This window comes from Ruditapes philippinarum, unplaced genomic scaffold (genome assembly GCF_026571515.1).
Source record: "Ruditapes philippinarum isolate M1 unplaced genomic scaffold, ASM2657151v2 ctg1638_1_1_1_1, whole genome shotgun sequence".
In the NCBI taxonomy this organism is placed as follows: Eukaryota; Metazoa; Mollusca; class Bivalvia; order Venerida; family Veneridae; genus Ruditapes; species Ruditapes philippinarum.
This window is the reverse complement of record NW_026865446.1, coordinates 94,385-117,186: the sequence shown is the minus strand read 5'-3', so window position 1 is coordinate 117,186 and position 22,802 is coordinate 94,385. Positions and strand designations below refer to the sequence as shown.

The 22,802-nt window shown below is 32.4% G+C and overlaps 1 protein-coding gene and 1 long non-coding RNA gene across 2 annotated transcripts; one reads left to right on the top strand and one right to left on the bottom strand.

Annotated features, from left to right (window-relative positions):
- Window positions 1–539: 539 nt before the first annotated feature.
- On the top strand, window positions 540–21,395 carry LOC132729055 (thioredoxin domain-containing protein-like). The gene is made up of 9 exons (XM_060714793.1): window positions 540–712; window positions 9,182–9,262; window positions 10,051–10,158; window positions 11,483–11,633; window positions 14,965–15,027; window positions 17,507–17,602; window positions 18,624–18,749; window positions 19,211–19,247; window positions 19,787–21,395. The coding sequence occupies exons 1-9, from the start codon at window positions 568–570 to the stop codon at window positions 19,913–19,915; spliced, it is 936 nt and encodes a 311-aa protein (XP_060570776.1). The 5' UTR covers window positions 540–567; the 3' UTR covers window positions 19,916–21,395.
- LOC132729043 (uncharacterized) lies at window positions 1,887–2,933 on the bottom strand. The gene is made up of 2 exons (XR_009625564.1): window positions 2,292–2,933; window positions 1,887–2,069 (listed from the first exon to the last, which is right to left on the bottom strand). It is a non-coding gene; the product is annotated as an uncharacterized LOC132729043 (long non-coding RNA).
- Window positions 21,396–22,802: the final 1,407 nt, after the last annotated feature.

Genomic DNA, 22,802 nt, shown 5'->3' with positions numbered 1-22,802 from the left:
TCACATCATGTGGATACCAGTATTTAATATAACAAACACTCAAAATAAAATACTTTGTTAAAAATCAATTGTTCTGTGTCGTAGATGTGTGTGCACGCGCGTGCGTGCGTGCATGCGTGCTCGTGTGTGCGTGTTTTGTTGTTGTTGTTGTTGTTGAATCGCCTGTCTAAAATAAAGTGGTCCATTCAAGCATTCATGGAATCTTTACTAACAGGTATAGGTCATGGTTAAACTGATATCATTAAAGGAGCATGAAAGAATACTTTCAATTAATACTGATCTGAGAGAATGGGTGTTTTTGTATTTCTATTTGGGAGTGTAATATCGTGGAGCTAAATTGTTTATATATCTGTGGTATATACATTATAGAGAAATATTTCTGCATTTTATATTTATACCTTTCTTGTTGAAAGTAACGCAAATTCGGGTTGATTTTTTTATTTGAAATAATGCTAGGGTCCATTTCTTATCATCCGTAAGCCTACGGATCCGTACAAAATAAGATACGAGTTTGTACAGTAATTATCCATCTATTTTTGTCGCTTACAACGTTGAAGAAAAATCAAAATGAAAGCAAATTCGAACATTTTTTTTGTCATATGTTTTTGTTTCTTGCAATTTATTGGCATCTGTTTTTGTGATGTAGAGCAGCTTGAGTCAACAGAGTTTAACAGTTTTGTTACATCGAATGCCCTTGTCCTGGTTTTATTTAGTAAGAATTTGCATGCAAATTTTGACACGTTGCCTTTATTCACCACTGTTCACTAATCAGTTACTAATTAGTTACGTTGAATGGATTTAAGGCCATTTTTGCTCCAAACCATAGGTGTTCGGCGGCGGGCAGCACGAAATACCCAAATATTGCCCAAATATTGCCTAAATATACCAAAATATTGCCAAATTATACTAAAAATAAATGTTTTATACAAAAAAATATACAATATACACTTTCACTAAGATATAATCAAACATACCCAAATATACATTTTCCTATCATTGTGTTTTGAACCAAAATACTGTATATGTACTCCATTAAAGCTATTATTTTTTTAAATAACACGGACACTTGTATATGATACGAAATTTCAACAAAATGTTAGTTAAGACAACAAATACCATATACATATCTTGATTTAAAATTGCAAGCACATTAATAAAGAACCTATATAGTAGATAAGCAAATGTCACAACTTTATTTCCTTACAACATCTTCCCAGCAAACAAAAGACGTTGTACCAACGTTGTACTGACGTTAGACCCTGACGTTGGGTAAACGTTGGCAGAAGGTTGGATTTGAAAGTTTTTTAGACGTCAGAATCTGACGTCTGTACAACGTCATAAAATGACCCTTATCCAACCATAATCCAACCTTTTCTGACCATTGTCTGACCATAATCCAACCTTTTCTGACCATTATCTGACCATAATACAACCTTTTCTGACCATTATCTGACCATAATCCAACCTTAACTGACTATGATTTAACCTCATTTTAAACTTTTTGGAATATGATTTTTTTTTCAGTTTAAGCTCATTAGTAGGGTAAACAAATAAGCATTCTTATAATTTTAACAATTTATTTTAAATACGAATCTCGTGTACAAAACAATAAATGTGGTACTTTAACAAATGTAACATTAACATAATGTATTTTGAAACTATTAAACTTGACGGTATGTACGTAAATAACGCTTCATGTATTAAATGATTATGTTTTAGATATACAAAATTCTTCATAAACATTAACACTGACATTATTTATGGTTAACATTCATGCATGTTTTTCTTATATCACCAAGGCTTATTTCCGACTGAACTGATCACCCTGAGGTTGGGATTTTCCAATCATCTATCAAACTCACTGATTGTATATTTTTTCTTTGTACTTTTTATCTGAATGTTAAATGGAACAATATTGTGAATATCTTGATGTTACTACAAATAGCAATGTTCATATATCTTAATTAGCATTCTTCTTTCGTCCACCTACACTATGGCGATCTGGGTTTAAGCATATCATAATTTTAACCTTTACCGTCTCCAACCTGAGATATCATCATTCACACTATCTGAAATTTAAAAAGAAATCAAATAATCACTTACAATTGCAAGAAATAAATCACTTTAACGTATTACAATTAAATGAAATTCTGACAAAACTCTCCATCTACTTTAACAAAATTGGCTTATTTTTATTTACTTTAGTTTAAACCATGTAGTTTCATGTACCTATATATCCATTGATTTTAATAAAAATGGCTTCGTTATCAATGTAATATTTTGAAATATACCTGTCACAAAATCTTGTATGTTTTTCTTAATAATTTCATCTTCCTCCTCTGAACTTTTTGACAGTTGTTGAATTATCATAATTTTCACAATCTCTGATATTCACGGAAAGACAAAGCAATATTATGATTATCAAAGCATGTTTACAAAAACAACCTGATAAAACGTTCAATTAATTATTTTCATTAAGTATGGCCTGAAAATTAAGTCAAAAATTACGATTTTTGCCTGCGCAAAATTTAATATGAAAATGATATTTTTTATATTTACAAATGTTTTATTATTTATACAAATGCTACAACATCAAAGAAATTCACATGTTACTGTCATTTTTATAGATATAATCTCTGCCCAGCATGATCCGATCTGCTAAGAGTATAAAGGACAGACTGGCTGAGGGTACAAACGTTTTATGATATGAGCATATAACTTATTTCACTATATTTGATAAGCAGGCTAATTAACAAACTATTATTTTTATTGATTTATAACCTTGATAATGTGTTTACTGACTGATAATATGTTGTCTGATTACATTAATGAAAAGATAAGTAGTCGAAAACAATGTGGTTTCAGATATATCTTACCAAAGTTCTATCATTTACAAATTTACATGTATCAAATGCAATGAATCATTATCATAATATAAGAAACACGTGGTATGCTCATGGGTAAAATACTTCAATTTAACAACCTGTAGTTAAACAACTACACATACATCAAAATCAAACTGTGCTTGAGACCCTACAGTTTATTTTTTTTATCTTATACATGTGTACATGACTTGCCCCTCATATAAGCGAAATTCATGTTGATAAGAAATAAGAGGAAATTTTATATAATAGAGTCTTAAATTAACGTACTGCATTTAACCTTTTATTTATTTCAATTGCTAGTATATTTCATATCATTGATTATGCAAAAAATAATTTGGCAATGGCGATATAGTGTGGGAAAATGATCTGATAATACAAATTGTTCTAAAGCAAATAATAAAGTGCTCTAACGAGGAAACGAAAATATTTATCTCGCGAAATCATGTGACATTAAGTTTTACCAGTCAAACTTTACAATGATCAATTAACCGTCGAATCCATGCAAACATGTGATAAATAAACATTAAAAACAATAAATAACGTTTGCCTACCTTTTTCTGTTTGTTTGGAATATACAACTTTGTCTGTCAACCCGTCGTTTTTTTCCGCCGAAACAATTGAATTTCAAATCCGATAAGACTCTAATTCGAATTTACTAGATTATTTACCACTATAAAATGAGTCCCACAAAATGATTACAACTTCATTGTTAATTATTTAAACACTTCTTTTATTTGACTTATTCGAGGAGATAAGTTATTACTAAAAAGAAAATAGAGCAAATATATATTATACTGATCTGCGGCTATCCGTTTACCGAGCGCCACCTATCGAATATCGTACGGTAGCCACCCACGTGACACTGTTGTTGTTTCGATTAGGCAAATACATTTATAATTTTCCCTTTCTAAAGAAACTTAAAATTCTCAATGTTTATGCTTATATTTATATATATTGGTTATATAAATTAAAGTTACCAATTGTCAGATTACCGACCAATGTCCGACGTCGAGTCAACGTCAAAATGAAACGTTTATTAGACGTCGGGGTTTCAACGTTGGTTTGACGTTGTGTGAAGGTCGCCGACGTCGCAACCAATTTTCAACGTTGATCCAACGTTGTGTCAACGTCGGGTATTTGCTGGGTTAACTGCCCATTTCAACGGAATGAATAAAAGTTATAGCAGGCTAAGTCATATTAGTTTATAAATACTTATTTATTTCTCATTATAATCTATATTTTATACAAACAAAAATAACATTGCTATATTTGTGTATTTTGTGCCGCCTTTGATTCGTCACTTCCCCCGGGTAGTCTCAATATTTCAACTGCAAGACTGACCGATTTTATAATCTGATTTTTCATAGATGTCTGTCTTTGAGAAGGGCGAACATTGTCTATTTAATATAAGCCTAAAAGCGCACAATTTGTTGGGCTATAGATACCCCTGGGCACCCTTCTCACCCTCTCTACCCAACAGGCACACCAACGTTGAAACAACGTTGAATTATGGTCAGATTTCAACGTTGAAATAACTTTGGATTTATATTCGGATTTGAAAGTTTAAACAACTTTGAAATTTCAACGTTGATACAACGTTGCAGCTTCAATGTCATTTCAACATTGAAAACCCACCATACTTTAATTTTAAGATATAAAGCAGAGTAACAGAGTTTAAAAAAATAAAAAGAAGACAATATTAAATACTTCAGATATTTTATTTCAAAAATACAGTTCAAGCGCAGCTTAAATTTAAACGATTTAAGAAGTCATTTTAGTTCAACAATTAAGCTACAATCTGTTCTTCTAGATCTTTCTTTAATGTTTCATGATGGTGTTTGAATACTTCTTTGGCTGTCTCTTACTGTTTCTGCAAATAATATGAAATTAGGCAAAGCCTATGAACGGGGAAGTCGTTAGAAAATCCTTTCATTCTTTCCGTTTTAAAGGTGTCATTCGATATTACATACACCGCTTCAGTTTTCACTCGGAACACTCGACGATTATTAATAATCCGAAAAGTTGAGATTTGTTTTGTTATCGGAATACAGTAGATTTTCATATATGTATATTATATATATATATATTATATATTTTCATGTATGTCTATTATCATTGACATACATTGTAAATGGCGGCGCCCGACTAGAACTGACACTGAAAATTTTATTGATAGGTATAGAATTCTATATAATTTTGAAATGTTATTTATTTGATTTTCTTTTAAATATTCACGTGTAGTCTATTGCCGGGCAAGCCTGGAAGCCCAGACCCGCTTTTCTGCAAATATAAATTAAGAAGTTAGTAGTTAAAAGTGACTGTCACTCTAAATTTATGTATATAATTAATCAACCTAGTTATTTATTTTTATCTTTAAATGCTTATCTCTAACATTTGCATAATAAAACAGCATAGAAAATGAGATATAACTGAAGTTTCATATTGACAGAAAATTGTGTACATAAAACAACAAAATATTTAAAAAAAAAAAGAAGCTATTTAAAAGTCTCACCTATGATTGGTAAGCAAAACTGCTCCCCATCAGTTACTTGCAGCATTTTTCCAATAAATATTATAGGCTCTAGCTAAGACCATTTTATGCAGCATCCAGTAGTTGAAATATTTATACTTTGTAAATAAATACATATATATTAAATTTAAGAATTTTTAGCTCACCTGTCACAAAGGGTGAGCTTTTGTGATCGCTTTTCGTCCTGCGTCCGTCTGTCTGTCGTCCGTCCGGCGTCCGTAAACTTTTACTTTAAATGACATCTCCTCATAAACCGCTGAGCCAATTTCATCCAAACTTCACAGGAATGTTCCTTTGGTGGTCACCTTTAAAAATTGTTCAAAGAATTTAATTCCATGCATAAGTCTGGTTGCCATGGCAACCGATAGAAAAAACTTAAAATATCTTCTTTTAAAAAACCCAAAGAGTTAGAGCTTAGATATTTGGCATGAAACATCTTCTAGTGAGTGTCTATCAAGTTTGTTCAAATAAAAGCCCTGGGGTCAAAATTGGCCCCGCCCCAAGGGTCATTGTTTTTCCCTAAATGCATATAGCAAAAAACTTAAAAAATCTTCTTTTAAAGAATCCAAAGAGCTAGAGCTAAGATATTTAGCATGATATCTTCTAATGGGTGTCTACCAAGTTTGTTCAAATAAAAGCCCTGGGGTCAAAATTGGCCTGGCCTCAGGGGGTCATTGATTTTCCCTATATGCATATTGAAAAAACTTATAAAATCTTCTTTTAAAGAACCCAAAGAGCTAGAGCTAAGATATTTAGCATGAAACATCTTCTAATGAGTGTCTATCAAGTTTGTTCAAATAAAAGCCCTGGGGTCAAAATTGGCCCCGCCCCAGGGGGTCATTGATTTTTCCTATATGCATATAGTAAAAACTTACAAAATCTTCTTTTAAAGAACCCAAAGAGCTAGAGCTAAGATATTAAGCATGAAACATGTTCTAATAGGTGTCTACCAAATTTTTTCAAATAAAAGCCCTGGGGTCAAAATTGGCCCTGCCCCGGGGATCATTGATTTTATTTATGTGTATAGCAAAAAATTAAAAAATCTTCTTTGAAAAAACCCAAATAGCTAGAGTTAAGATGCATGAAACATGTTCCAGTTAGTGTCTTCAAAGATTGCTCAAATAAAAGCCCTAGGGTCAAAATTAGCCCTGCCCCGGGGACATTGATTTTCCTTATATGTGTAAACTTAAAAATCTTCTTTGAAAAAAAACAAAATTCTAGAGTTTAGATATTAAGCATGAAACATCTTCTAGTCAGTGTCTTCAAAGTTTTAAAAAACAAAAAAAGGCCCTGGGGGCAAAACTGGCTCCGCCCTAGGGGTGTCATTGCTTTGAACTATATGTGTATAGTTAAAACTTAAAAAATCATTTCTTAAAAAACTCAACAAGCTAGACCTTAGATGTTTAGCATGAAACATCTTGTAATGGGTGTCTACCAAGTTTGTTCAAATAAAAGCCCTGGGGTTTAAACTGGCCCCACTCTGGGTGCCTTTATACAGGTGAGCGACTTCAGGGCCATCATAGCCCTCTTGTTTAATTTAACAAACCTGACAGTACTTTCTGTGATGAATGTAAGTTCTTTCTGTGATGAATGTATGGTATACAGGCTACAGCTCCAAAACTCTCAAGTTCAACCTGGATCAGGATCTGGAATGTAAAATAGATTTATTACTCCCTATCAATTCACGACAATTAAACTTAAAAGTTTAACACCCAACTTTGTTATTTAACTCCAAATAAATATTTTTTGATCATGTAATGAATATAATTTATTTTTCAGACCAATTAGCACTGTATTTTACTAACACTTAAATATAAATACAGCTAGATAGACGAATCGTATTGGGACATAAATTATGTGGGCGGAACTACACTTTATAGGTTACACTCTGATAATTGATTAAATCTTAATTGGTATATAGCAGCAAAATAAAATTTAATAATATGAAAAATAAGTTTAAAAAAGGCAAGACTTGTAACATCGGCATCAATAACTTCGCGTAAGTACCAATTAGGTCGTGAAAACGTGTCAAATCAACTCAATCATGTGTTTAGATCTCTCATTTCTTTGTAAATCAAAGTAGAATTTTTAGAATAAGTAATTACATATTGAAAAATAATCTGCAAACTAAAGTAAAACATTATGGTAATACCTTAGAAATCCAAATAAATCATCGACTTCTGTATCTGTTCAAATTTCAAAACAGCGCCACCATTCACAAGAACGATAATCATGGACACCAAAGTATCCGCAACAATTACTTCCCCTGATCAGCGTTATTTTATAAACGGGGTTTTAATCAATATAATTAATAAGAACAAGTAAATAAATATATAAAACAGCATACTTATATTTAAAGCGTAAACGGAAAGCGCAAAATTATTTCCAACTCTAGATTTTTAAGAGCTTATTCAAAAAATATTTTAATATCCACAAAAAAATGGTCACTTAATATTCCTGACAAAAATCACTTACAGACCAATTAAATAAAGAAATAATTACACAGAATAAGTGGTATAAAAGTTTAGATAATGATAAAACTTAAAGTAAAACCTCGACCATAAACAACGTTGAATCAACGTTGAATATACATTGGCAATAGATCCATGTGGTCCTTTATAGTTGAATTTTGGTTGAACAACGTAACGACCATATTTCAACGTTGAAACAAAGTTGAGTGCCTGCTGGGTACAATCCTACCTGGGGCGTCCGTGGTCGAGTGGTTAAGGTCGTTTACTTCAAACCACTTGCCCCTCACCGCTGTGGGTTCGAATCCCGACAGGGACTTTGGTTCTTTCATGTGAGGAAGCTATCCAGCTAGCTTACGGAACGTCGATGGTTCTACTCAGGTGCCCGTTTGTGCCTGAAATAATGCACGGAAGGGCACATGAGGTCTTCCTCCACCAATTAAGCTGGAACGTCGCGATATGACCCATACTGTGTCGATGTGACGTAAAACCCAAAACAAAACAAACAAAAAAAACAATCCTACCTCTCATAACCATGTGTATGCTTTTAATTCAATTTCCTTCATTTCCCACAAAAAATAAAATTGATACATATATCATTTAGTAAAGGTATGCAACTCATCGCACATTATTCAGCAGTCATCGTAATATGAACTCAATTTTTTCACCAATTTTCCAAATCTTGGTACCAAATGGTAGGGAATTGATTACTCTTAAAGAAAATACAGCTGTCCTTACAATCATTTCAAGTTATGGGAAGATATGTAATCCCTAAGTGACTGCAAGTGTAAGTCGACAGAGACCTGACTGCTGGGTTTTAGTCAAAATTACCCGACTAAACAGCAGTTAATTCGAAATGAATGAATACTTCTTTTTGTATTGTGCATATCAATATGATAAAAATATCTCAAAGTAACATCATATTTATAAGACTACTGAATAGCGAACAATGAAGTCTATTATCACATGGCAGGGATGTGCCGACTGAATTTGGTTTGCATTTGAACCATAGATAAATTCAGTCACTGCAAGAAGTGTAAGGGTATATCAGGTGTTGAATCAGGAGGGGGGGGAGGGTTTATATATAAAATTTTCAATATATTTCTTTTTTTTGGGATAGAGTTTCTAACCCCTGTGATAAAAGACATGTATTGCAAATGAAATGAATATATAATGATGGCATAGTTTATTAAACATGCTATCTGTATCATTTTGTAAGTTAGACATGATATTGGCATGAAAGATTTCATTTGAAATGTCATCCTATGATTATATTCATTTATGATTTCATTTTCTAGAGGCTTCAGGGGAATGTCCATCATGCAATAAAGCACTTGAATATTTGGGTCGCCTGCCACAGCCGGATCTTGTTCAAACAGGTATGTAATGTTTCTAATGTTCAGAGAAACTGTCAACAGTTGTAATTATGATATCTAATCATTTAGTTCATACAGAATTTATTTTATATTAATTGTGTAGGATCTGACCAGTACTGAGCAGTGAGTGTAAAGTTTCTTGCTCAAGAAAAAATGAGCTGCTCCTAGTGGGTTTGAACCTATTAGGCTAGTGGTTTTTAGATTACTTAGTCTGATGCCTGAAAATTGGCCATGCCACAAATACCAAATTGTTTGAAATAAAAGTTCCTTAATTCATATCATGTAGTGATGTGGCTAACATTTTTTTGTTAACGTTTTTTTTTTTTTTTTTTTAAAGGGACTCCACTTTTTGACATGACGAGACTGGAAATAGTTTTTTGAGATTATTACTCCATTTGATGTAGATCTATACTAATAACTTATGTGCAAAATTTCAGATCATTAGCTCGCTCCATTTTTGCAGAACAATTATTATAATAGTGAAAAATGACCCAAAATTGAAACGCTTTTCACTCAAATCGGACTGAGAATAGCACAAACATATGATTTTCAATGTATTTCTTCAAAATTTTTGGTTATATTTTATTAATATTTATGTTCTAAGTGCTCATGTTTATCTATGTGAAAAATTAAAATTTCATGTATTTAGGCTCATAAACCTCAGTGGAGTTCCTTTAAAGATAACAAAAGATTAATTTTGGCATAATGCAAAGAACTTTTTCGGGTGGCTTAACAAGACTGTCCTGTGTTTGCTTTTGTTACCCATGTATATCATTCGAATCTATATTTAGAAATCTTGAAGAGATATGTGATTGATGATAGACTGGCGGACAAACTCGGTGCACTAGATTACCCGTCTCTAGTCTACTATAGGAATGGATACCCGGCTTTATATAATGGTAAAATTTCACTTCTTAAAGGCACATTATGCCTCAGAATTGAATAAATTTCTTATTCCTTACAATGGTCAAACATGAGATTTATAATGTTCAAATTATGGTTTGAGAGCATGTTAGATGCTTATCGCCTGAAAATATTGCACCAAATGTGAATTATTTTGTCATAAAAGTAGTAAAATGTAAACAAATCAGTATTTTGACTTCCATACACTATAATTATACTAATGATCAAAAAGTAATAGAAACAGAATGTTGTTTAGGAGATTTTCCAATGAGTAATATTTTTGAAAATATAACAGGACACATAAAATAAAAGCTTCTGAGAATGAAAAATAACAGCATTCTGGAGTCAAAATAGGCCTTTAAAGATGTTAGTATACCTAAAATTTCTTCATATCATTCAAATTGCCAAAAGCTATCAAAATACAAATACTGAGCTACCAACACAAAAGTTTAGAGTTTTGGTCATCCTGTACTGATAAGCATACTGGCAGGGCTTTATACTGGTAGTAGAGGCTTTGAATAACTGAACCTCACAGTCTCTGCTTTCAGAGTCTGATTTCTTATGAACAAGGGCAACTCTCCTGTATCTAGTTTATTAAGACAATATAAACCTATTAAGATTTCAGACAGAAAGGTATATTAGCATTGATATTTTCAATTTTTGTTTTGAAACAGCCTAAAATTTCTATTGTTAATATTCCCAATTTTATCATGAAAATTCCCAAAAATTGTCAGGATTTTGTGAGTTCAACTATTAAGGCATATTTATGAAAAGCACAAATAACATTGTTATCATCTCATGATCTGAATAAAAAGTGAATGGTTTAAAATGTATTGTTTAATATTCTAAACTTTGTTTTGGCAACTATGTTAAATTTTCCCAATTTAGCATCGTCTGGTACCCACGGCTGAACCATTAACATTTATCAGCCATGTGTTTTTTTTTGCTGATATCCAGTCGATAAAAGGTGTGTCAAAAACAGCTTTTTCATTGGTTGCCTCCGGATTTCATAAGGCAATGAAAACCAAGCAAAATGCTTTGTTCTATAGGACATGTGAACAGGTTTACACCGTGGGCGCTGCTATTTTCTTTCTGATAGTTGTTTTCCTTTGCTGTCCAAGAATATAGATTTTGCTAAACACAGTCTCATTGGTCGATATTTAACGCATCTGCTGCTGTATATCGACACAATTTGATTTATTTTTACCCACGGTTAATAACATGTTATGTTACATGTTAATCAACCGTGGGTATCCGAGGATGCCAATTTAGAAGGCATAAAAAGTTTTTCACTCAGATTAGTATTATTGTTATTTACAGGTAAGTTAAGCAGTTCTGATGACCTGCCAGAGCTTGTAGAATGGTTATCACAAGCCTCAGATGTAGCAACTAAAGATCTGTATGACGATTCATTTGAACATCTTACCCAGGCATCAACAGGGGCAACAACTGGGGACTGGTTTGTCCTGTTGTAAGTAAGAGTTATCTTTCTTTACAAATTTGTTAAGTTATCATATGTAGATATATATATAATAAATATTATGCATGTAGCAGAGGTTCATTGATCACAGGGAAAGTTAAGTTAAATTGATCATCCTTAAAACAAGTTTTCTAGAAATATGGTCCTGTCCATGCATTGTAACATTTGTCACATTATAAACTTAAAACTGGAAAGAAGACTTGAACTCATAGTTTACTAGTGGCAGCATATTCTACCAAAGTGACTAGGATCAGCTGGCACATCATTCTGTGCTATCATGTACGGTTCCCTATTTAGTCCCTATTTATTTATATAATCTGAAATTTTTATGCTCCCCGAAAAATTTCGGGGGAGCATATAGTCGGCGCCTTGTCCGTCTGTCCGTCCGTCCGTTGTCTTGTCCGGAGCATAACTTGAAAACCCTTGGAGATAATCTGTTGAAACTTCAGACAGTGGTAGAGTGCATCGAGGGGGAGTGCAGTGTCAAAGAACCATAACTCTATTTTGCCCGGTTTTTGAATTATCTCCCCGTAACAGAACCATAACTCTGTTAAGCCTTATTTTTGAATAATCTCCCCTTTTAGAAAAATCTTGTCCAGGACATAGCTGTAAAACTATAAGAGATATCAACATGAAACTTTGTAGGTAGATAAATCTCAATGGGTAGATGTGCAGTGCACAAGAATCATAACTCTACCTTGCCTTATTCTGGAGTTATTGCCCTTTGTTTATTTTTACTTTTTGAATTGTCCAGGACATCATAAGAGATATCATCAAGAAACTTTGTAAGTTGATAGATCACATTGATTAGAAGTGCAGTGCAAAAAACTGTAACAGCCTTGCCTAATTTTGGAATTATTGCACTTTGAACTTTTTCCACGGACATAACTCTGAAACTACAAGAGGTGTACTTTCCTGTGTCCAAAACCTATTCGTGGAGCATCACCCGGCTCAAACCGGGCTCTTGTTTATATAAGGAGAATATATAGAGAATATGAATATTTCATGAGTGTTTTTAGCCAGGAGTGAAATATGATAATTTTCATACCACATGATGAAAATAAATCCTGTATTTATAGATAAAAACTTGAATTTTCTGTTTATTATATACATTTTTCATTTTTATACCCCCATATTGCTTTGCACTTGTCGGTCTGTCGGTCTGTCAGTCCGTCGACCAAATGGTTTCCGAGTGATAACTAAAGAACCCTTAGGCCTAGGAACTTCAAACTTGGTATGGTGATTGGTCATGACCAGTAGATGACCCCTATTGATTTTGGGGTCAAAGGGTCAAAGGTCAAGGTCACATTGACCTTGTAAGCAAAAACGGTTTCCGATCAATAACTAAAGAACCTTAAGGCCTAGGAACTTCAAACTTGGTATGGTGATTGGTCATGATCAGTAGATGACCCCTATTGATTTTGGGGTCAAGGGGTCAAAGGTCAAGGTCACATTGACCTTGTAAGCAAAAACGGTTTCCGATCAATTACTAAAGAACTTTAAGGCCTAGGAAGCTCAAACTTGGTATGGTGATTGGTCATGATCAGTAGATAACCCCTATTGATTTTGGGGTCAAGGGGTCAAAGGTCAAGGTCACATTGACCTCTTGGGTAAAAACGGTTTCTGATCAATAACAAAGAACCCCTAGGCCTTGGAACTTCAAACTTGGTATGGTGATTGGTTATGACCAGCAGATGACCCCTATTGATTTTGGGGTTAAGGGGTCAAAGGTCAAGGTCACATTGACCTTGTAAGTAAAAACGGTTTCCAATCAATAACGAAAGAACCCTTAGGCCTAGGGACTTCAAACTTGATATGGTGATTGGTCATGATCAGTAGATGACCCCTATTGATTTTGGGGTCAAGGGGTCAAAGGTCAAGGTCACATTGACCTCTTAGGTAAAAACGGTTTCCGATCAATAACTAAAGAACCCTTAGGCCTAGGAACTTCAAACTTGGTATGGTTATTGGTCATGACCAGCAGATGATCTATTGATTTTGGGGTCAAGGGGTCAAAGGTCAAGGTCACATTGACCTTGTAGGTAAAAACGGTTTCCGATCAATTAACTAAAAACGCTTAGGCCTAGGATGTTCAAACTTGGTATGATGATTGGTCGTGACCAGCAGATGACCCCTATTGAGTTTTGGGTCAAGGGGTCAAAGGTCAAGGTCACATTGACCTTGTAGGTAAAAACGGTTTCCGATCAATTAACTAAAAACGCTTAGGCCTAGGATGTTCAAACTTGGTATGATGATTGGTCGTGACCAGCAGATGACCCCTATTGAGTTTTGGGTCAAGGGGTCAAAGGTCAAGGTCACATTGACCTTGCAAGTAAAAATGGTTTCTGATCAATAACTTATAAACGCTTAGGGTTAGGAACTTCAAACTTGGTATGGTGATTTGTCATGACCAGCAGATTACCCCTATTGATTTTGGGATCAAGGGGTCAAAGGTCAAGATCACATTGACATTGTAAGTAAAAACGGTTTCTGATCAATAACTAAAGAACGCTTCGGCCTAGGAACTTCAAACTTGGCATGATGATTGGTCATGAGCAGCAGATGATCGTCACATTGACATTGTAAGTAAAAACGGTTTCCGATCAATAACTAAAGAACCCTTAGGCCTAGGAACTTCAAACTTGGTATGGTGATTGGTCATGACCAGCAGATGACCTATTGATTTTGGGGTCAAGGGGTCAAAGGTCAAGGTCACATTGACCTTGTAGGTAAAAACGGTTTCTGATCAATTAACTAAAAATGCTTAGGCCTAGGAACTTCAAACTTTGTATGATGATTGGTCGTGACCAGCAGTTGGCCCCTTTTGAGTTTTGGGTCAAGGGGTCAAAGGTTAAGGTCATGACTAGTAGATACTTGATAACCCTTATTAATTGTTTGATCACTGGGTCAGAAGTGATGCATAATAACCTTATCACATGACTAATTGGCTGCTGATAGGGGGCATACATGTTTTACAAACATATCTTGTTATATTACAATTTGAAAGATTTTCCCTAAAATTTGTTTATTTGCTGAATTTAGAAAACTGTAGTCCATTTCACTGCAATGAAAAATAAATTTGTTACAGTGAAAATACGGAAAATGAAAATATGCATTTTATTTCATCAATTTTTTCTCAATATTTTATTTATAAGTATATAATAAAACTTGGTACCATATGGTAATTAAATCTGGCTACCAGATCAGGGGGATCTGCCTTACTACCTGATCAGGGGAATTTACCTGACTACTGGCATCGTATAACTTAACCATGCACTACATACAGATAATGGATAATGAAATATACATTGTATATCTACAGTTATAAACCTGGCTGTGAGGATTGTATGAAGATACTATCCAGTGTTGAATGTGCAGCTATAAGGTATAGTTATCAAACCTTACACCAATTAGAGGGATACTCGGGCAAATAAATGACAAAAATATTGAATTGATCTTATTTACTCAAATCATGTTTAATGATATTTTTAAAAGTCTTAGCATGGATTTCTGTATAACTACTATTTTTTACATGCTTTTTGGTGGTTTATAGAAATATATCCGTGATATAAAACTGGTAATTTCACTGTTTGAAACAGTGAAATTACCACTTTGATAATTTCACTGTTTTGAATTTAAGCCCCTTACGTTGTTTCAGTGAAATACCAGCGTGCAGAGTACTGGGTACCAACTTAATGACGTGACGTTGTAAATGACGTCACATTGTATTATTATTTGCCTTTTCATTCAGTTTTATGTTTAATGTCTTTTTAAAACGTTTCTTTGCATATAATAAAAAGAAAATTTGTTTAGTTTAGTGTAAGATCCAAATATATTTCACCTTGTGAACACCAAAAGTTCATATTGCACACGTGGCTGTGCCACTCGTGAAATATACCTTTTGGTGCTCACTCGGTGAAATATATATTCCGATCTTACACTGAACTAAACAAAATTAATACTCTCTATATATTTTGGGCTTGAAGCGTAATTATATCTTTTTATGTTGAACGAAATTAAGACACCGCCAGAGTCACTGAGTAGTTATAAAACAAGTCATGTAACTAGGAAAAAAACACTGGAAATTACAATAGCAGATATTGTAGATATAATGTTAGATTAAAATAAGTCTTAGTCATGCATTTTGACAGGTACTTTAACATTTTCATAGTTCTCTATATCAACTATTGTGAAATCTAAATGCTCTAACCTGACGCACATGGGTCAAGTTGGGAAACCACCATTTTATTGTTTGTAAGGAGAAAAGTTTTGTTCCTGTGACTGCTTTGTGTATTCATTTTGACAACATTTATAGAGTATTGAAAGAAAATTTCAAATAGAAGAAATAAAAATTTTGCCTATGTCTCCCATTAAACTAAGAGATCAAAAGACTTGGAAATTCTATCAGTCACTAAGAAAATTATAAAGCTTTTTGTTATATTTTACTGTCTTTGTTATTTATTGATAATATTTAATTTTTTATTTAGGGACTTTTAGATTATTTAACATTTCTTGAATAATAAATGTAATTACAAATGCAAGGGAATCAAAACAAGGTGGTTTCTATATTTGATCTTAGAATGATCCATTGTTAAAACATTGGGGTTTCTATTTTGGTCTTCCAACTAACCATTGTGAAAACGTAAGGATTGAATTTGACTTTAGAACTACCTATTGTCTAAACAAGAGGTAAATATGACATAAAACTTGTGAATGTGACGATAAATGTTTACATGTGAAATAAAACTTGTAAAGCTGACATAAGACCTGTAAATGAGACACAAATCGTGAAAATGTGACATAAAACTTGTAAATGTGACATAAAACCTGTAAATGTGATATAAAACTTGTAAATGTGACATAAAACCTGTAAATGTGACATAAAATCTGTAAATGTGACATAAATTCTGTAAACATGGTAAATGTGACAAAAAACTTGTAAATGTGACATAAAACTTGTAAATGTTACATAAAACTTATAAATGTGACATAAATATAGTAAATGTGGTATAAAACTTGTAAATGTGACATAAAACTTGTAAATGTGACATAAAACTTGTAAATGTGGCATAAAACCTGTAAATGTGACATAAAATTTGTAAATGTGACATAAATCCTGTAAATGTGACACAAATTTGTAAATATGACAAAAATCCTGTAAATGTGACATAAAACTTATAAATGTGACATAAAACTTGTAAATGTTACATAAAACTTGTAAATGTTACATAAAACTTATAAATGTGACATAAATATTGTAAATGTGGTATAAAACTTGTAAATGTGACATAAAACTTGTAAATGTGACATAAAACTTATAAATGTGACATAAATATTGTAAATATGGTATAAAACTTGTAAATGTGACATAAAACTTGTAAATGTGACATAAAACTTATAAATGTGGCATAAAACCTGTAAATGTGCAAAAAAATTGTAAATGTGACATTTAACCTGTAAATGTGACAAAAATCCTGTATATGTGACATAAAACTTATAAATGTGACATAAAACTTGTAAATGTTACATAAAACTTGCTGCTGTGACATAAAACTTATAAATGTGACATAAAACTTGTAAATGTTACATAAAACTTGTAAATGTGTCATTAAACTTGTAAATGTGACATAAAACTTGTAATTGTGACTTAAAATCTTTGTAAATTTGGCATGAAACTTGTAAATGTGACATAAACTTGTAAATGTGACATCAAACCTGAGATTGAGACATAAATTCTTGCAAACAAGACATAAAATCTGAAATGTATTACAAAATATGTATATAAGAACATTAATTATCATTGTATTCAAATTATAAACTTTTATTAAACTTATCCTCATACTGTCATTATTGTTTCGTTTTAGTGTTAAATATAGAATGAGCTTTGCAAAGATTGATGTGGATCAGAACCCAAAGTTGACTAAAAGATTTAATATTACAACATGCCCATATGGAATTTTGTAAGTATTACACCAAAAGACTATAAATATCATTTTCTTCTTATGGTTTTAAAGTAATAAGCCAAAACTGCTGGGTCTTGGACAAGTTTCTTGGCTTTTTGCTTCAATAATTGCTGATGCCTTCACTTAATATTATATGAAATATAAAATGCTCAGATGCTTAAAGGGACTCCACTAAGAATTTTAGCATGAAAGGACTGGATTTTTTTAAAGATATTTTTTGCTATTTGATGCAGGTGTTAAGACAAGAATGTTTGGACACTTTCTGAACATGTTTTTACTCCTTTTACCCAGATTATTAATTTTCATTGTCTGTGTAATGTGTCCTAACAGTTAAAACTGTTAGCAGTTTAAACAGAAAATATGGAAAAGAATATAAAGAAATTCACTCTAAATTTATTGGGAAATGCTTGATTTCATTGCTATTTTAAGCATGATTTGAGTTAAAAGTGTTTCAACCTAAACAACTAATAATGAAATGAGTTCTTGTGAGGAGATTATTCATTTAGTATACAGAATGTCTATGATTCTACTCCTAGTGTCCTTGTATGCCTGAAATAATATCACCTATACAATTGCCAAGCTGAGTTGCCATTTATTTCACAGAGTATGTGTATTGTTATATTTAAAGTGACAGTATGCCCTTCCCAGGATATGTAGGAGTGAAGAGGTCAATGTCAAAATATGTTTACATTTTCCCATTTTAATTCCTTTTAAATCTTATAATTTACTTCGCATGAAAGATAGATAACTCCTGTTGCCCTGGGAAATTTATTTAAATATCCATCCAGATCAGAAAATATCTGAAACATATTCAATTTATAAAAATAGTGGGGCAGTCTTTTTATATTTTAGGCAGATTTATATTTTATCCTAAACATTTTCCAATATAAACTGTTGGTCAATTTCCATCATAACAGAAATTTTTTTGAAATATACAGTCAATTCAGCTCAGCTTGACAATGGAAAAATGAGCATAATGTCATTTTAACTGAAAATAAAATGTCTTTTATAATAACAGGTTTAAGAAAGGCAAAATGTACCCATATGAACCTAGGAAGTTTGATACAAACTCATTGATAGCTTTCACTGAGACCTGGTATAAGAATGTTAAGTCATCACCTGTACCAAGGGAGCCCACATCATTGTGAGTATAATATTATGTTTTGCTAGTACCTTACCACTGAAGGTTCAAATCTTTTCTGAGATGACAAGTTCTTTTTATATCAATTCAGCTTGCAAAGTGGTCTTTGGCTCATACATGTTTTAATGTACAGGGTGGCAATTTTGGATATTTTGGTCTGAACTAACCTGGAGATTCTGCAATAATAGCTATCTGCATGTTACTTTTTAAATTCTACTAACACACTGGTGGTTTAATTGGGCTTACTTTGGGGTTGTCCAGTTTTTTCGAGGATTTTACGTAGGGTCAAATTCAAATGTTATATTGTACATATTTTCAAAATTCCATATTGTACACATTTTCTGTATTACATCTGTTTAGTTATACGCATTTTCTAAATTCCATTTGTTACTGTATATGAACACGTGTTCATTGCCTTTCATATTTTTTCCTTATAAAAAAAATATCAACTTTTTTATTTTCAGTGATATTTTAACAGAATCTATAGCAATGTATATAAAAGTAAGTAGATATTTTTTAGTAATAGTGCAACACAGCTGGACTTTAAAAAGTTAAGCCCCAAATAATTATATTGGTTGTTGCTTAGAGATGTTCCTCTAAATAGTAGAAATCTATATTTTAGGAAGAAATGATATTGCTGTTATAAAGAGGTAATTGTTCTACAGATATTAAAAAACAACCCCAGTTATAACAGGGGCTCTTTATACAATCCCTTAAAAAGGTGGTTTTTTTCAATGGCGTTCAATTCTTTTATAATGGTTGTAAAAATTGTTGTAAAAATCAGTGCCATATCCCCTCCTTCCCACATACAAAGGAAAAATGGTAAATGGCAGCTTGTACCATTAAATATTCAAATATTTGCATTGAGTCATTGCATAGAATAGTTGGTTGTAAAAATTCATTATCATATGTGCCCTCCTTCCCACATGCAAAGGAAAAAGTACATGTAAATGCTATTAAATATTCAACTATTTACTTGATGCTAATTCATAGAATGGTGTATTTAATCTTTATTTAGATTGTTACTTTTTTGTTTTCAGCAACAAGTAGAAGACCCAAATAAAAACTGGTTACTGATACTTGGTGTGCCATCTGTGTGTTTACTTGTGGTAGTTTTATTGATATTTGTGTTCAGAAAACCTCAGGATACAAGGAGGAAACATGACTGATTCATTTATTCATTTTAACCTATTATATGTTTATATGGAGTTGGATTCAATTGGAACTGGTTCAAGAATAAAATTGGATTTACTGTAATACAGTCATGAAAGTAAATATTCAATTTACATGAAAGTCATGCTAGTAACCAGGCAATTCTATCTTTAAACATGTATTAAGATATTTTGCTAGCCCATGAGATAAACCGCATGCCAAGTTCATTGCTGTTGGGCAAGGGTCTTTTTCAACATCTGAAAGTGTTCTAAATACAGAATTTTAAGTTACTGGATTGTTCTAAAAAGAATTGGATTTATTGAATTTTTAAAAATAAAGAATTGAATTTTCTCAACTGTTCTAAATTTGATTTACTGAATAAACTTTTGTTAATATATCTCTGTATGTACTGATTTATTCTTATTATAGAATTGCTAAAAATAGAATTGAATTTGCTGAAGTGTTCTAAAAGAGACATTTGATATACTGAATACACTGTTCTTATTATAAAAAATGGATTTTCTGAATTGTTGTTAATATATAATAGGATACAGTGAACTGTTTTAGATTTAATGCAAAATTGGATTTATTGAGCTAAATTTTCTGGATATTAAATTGGTTCTATATATAGAAATGGATGAACAGAACTGTCATAAACATATATGCATATTGTTTTTACCATAGAACTGAATTGTCCTGATTTTAGTCTGCTATAAAACAAAATTGGGCATACATGTTAGTCATTATTATTTTTATTAAAATCAAATTAAAAGAATTGGATTTCCACATCTATTAAAAAATAAAAAAATGGATCTATGAAAGAGTTTCTGATATAGAATTGGATGTATTTAACTGTTTTCAGTATAGACTTAAATACTAGTCTGTTCTTAACAATAAAGTGTTATATAAAAAAAAACATTTGTTAATATACGAGTTAGTTTATTAATTTGTTATAAATATGAAATTGTATTTACTAACATGTTCAGAAAAATTGGATTAAAATTTTACTGAATAGTTTTAAATATATAGATTTTCATCTACAGACATTTTGAATTACTGCACTGTTATTTATCTATTGCATACGCTTTAATGATAGTGGAATTTTAAAACATAGAAATGCATTAATTTATTGTACTTCTTTAAGAAGTAGACTGACCAAAGTGGAAGGTATACCACTTAATTTTTTGGTTTACTTTAATAAAAATTTCTCAAGGATTTCATTTTTTTTTTAATTTGCAAGTTTTAAGGGATATCATATATGATCTGTAGAAAAATATCACCACATTTATTGACGGAAACGAAATTGCCTTTGTAGATTTTTTTCATTTATCTTGATGATTTTTTTTACCTTGGTAAGAATCAAATGACTTTTTATGAATATTTGTGATGGGTTTATGAAGAAAAGGTGAAAATATTGATTGAATGTATAATACATGCATTTATTTTGTTCTTGTTATATGAAAAAAGCAGGTATTGAAATAAAGATGATAAAAATAACTTGGTCTTTCATAGTTGTAGGTAAATACGCACCCTAAGCGTCTCGACCAGAAAGATATCTGTATCAGCTTAAACGAGACGATATCCGCTTATTCAAACTAGAGCAGTCACAGCACAAAAGGGCTAGGTTCATGTATTTGCAATGCTTTTCGGTTTAGATGCCCAAAAATGACCCTTCATGCTTTCGCCACCATTTCCCAAAGCCAAGCTAGACGATATTATTATAGCAATACTCTCAATATTGGCTCGATTCAAGGTAACACTGACCGTCAGATTTCAGTGATATTTTATATGACAGAAATATACTTAAATGTTTTCCAGTCTAGTCCTTAAAATATTACCTTTTCTGTCTCTGAGCCGGTTCCAACATAAGAGCTACTCGTATCACCTTACACTAAACGATCGCAGTTTTCCGACTGGACCAGTCACAATAAGGCTCGACTCATAGTCGCACTAAATGTAAAAAGTTGTAAAAAATGCGTATACATTGTATTTACATTTTTTTACAGTTTACGTATGTTTAGGCTTACACAAATTACCCGAGAGTAAGACATCAGATATACACGGAAGGGAAATGACCGTGGGGAGTATTTTGAGTATTAAAAGGAATGGTTCAAAGTGAGGAATCAAGTATATCACGTGGGCTGAGCCTTGTCGCATGACCATGACGACCACTTCAAATTTCAGTTGCTAAAATTTGTACGGTCAGAATCATCATTAAGACATAAAAATAGTGTAAAGAGATAAGAACGTTTACATGTATTTTGCATATTTTATGGACAGTGAATGTGAAAGGTAATGGATGTTTTATGTTTTTATACGCCAAAAATTCGGCGTATAGTGTTATGCTCTTGGTCGTCTGTCAGTACGTCTGTTAGCAGTTGTCGTGTCCGCCCTGTATTTTTTTGAACCGATGGAAGGAAATTGAAACTATTTGGCAGAAATGTTAACCATAATGAGACAATGTGCAGAGGGCAGGTTTGACTTTTCTCGTGTCAAGGGCAAGGTTAGTCATTTGTATCAATTTCAAAATGTTGTATCCGCTCAGTCTCTTTTGAACTGATTTTTTTCTTTGCCAGAAATATAACTTGCAATGAGACGATGTGCAAAACACAGTTTTGGGCTTTCTGGGATTAAAACTGGCCCGCCATCGGGTATTATTAAATTACCATTGATTTATATAGAAGTTTTGTATCTTTGGACCTATAAAAAGAAATTGTCAAAGTTTTAACCATAATAAGACGATGTTCAATGCACAGGTTTGACCTTCCTCAGGTCAGCGTTACACCAGGTCATTTTGTACCAATTTCAAATTGTTGTGTCCGCTCTGTATCTTTTGAGCTGATAGATTATCATGAGACGGTGTGCAGAACACAGGTTCGGTCTTCTTGAGATAAAAAATTGGCC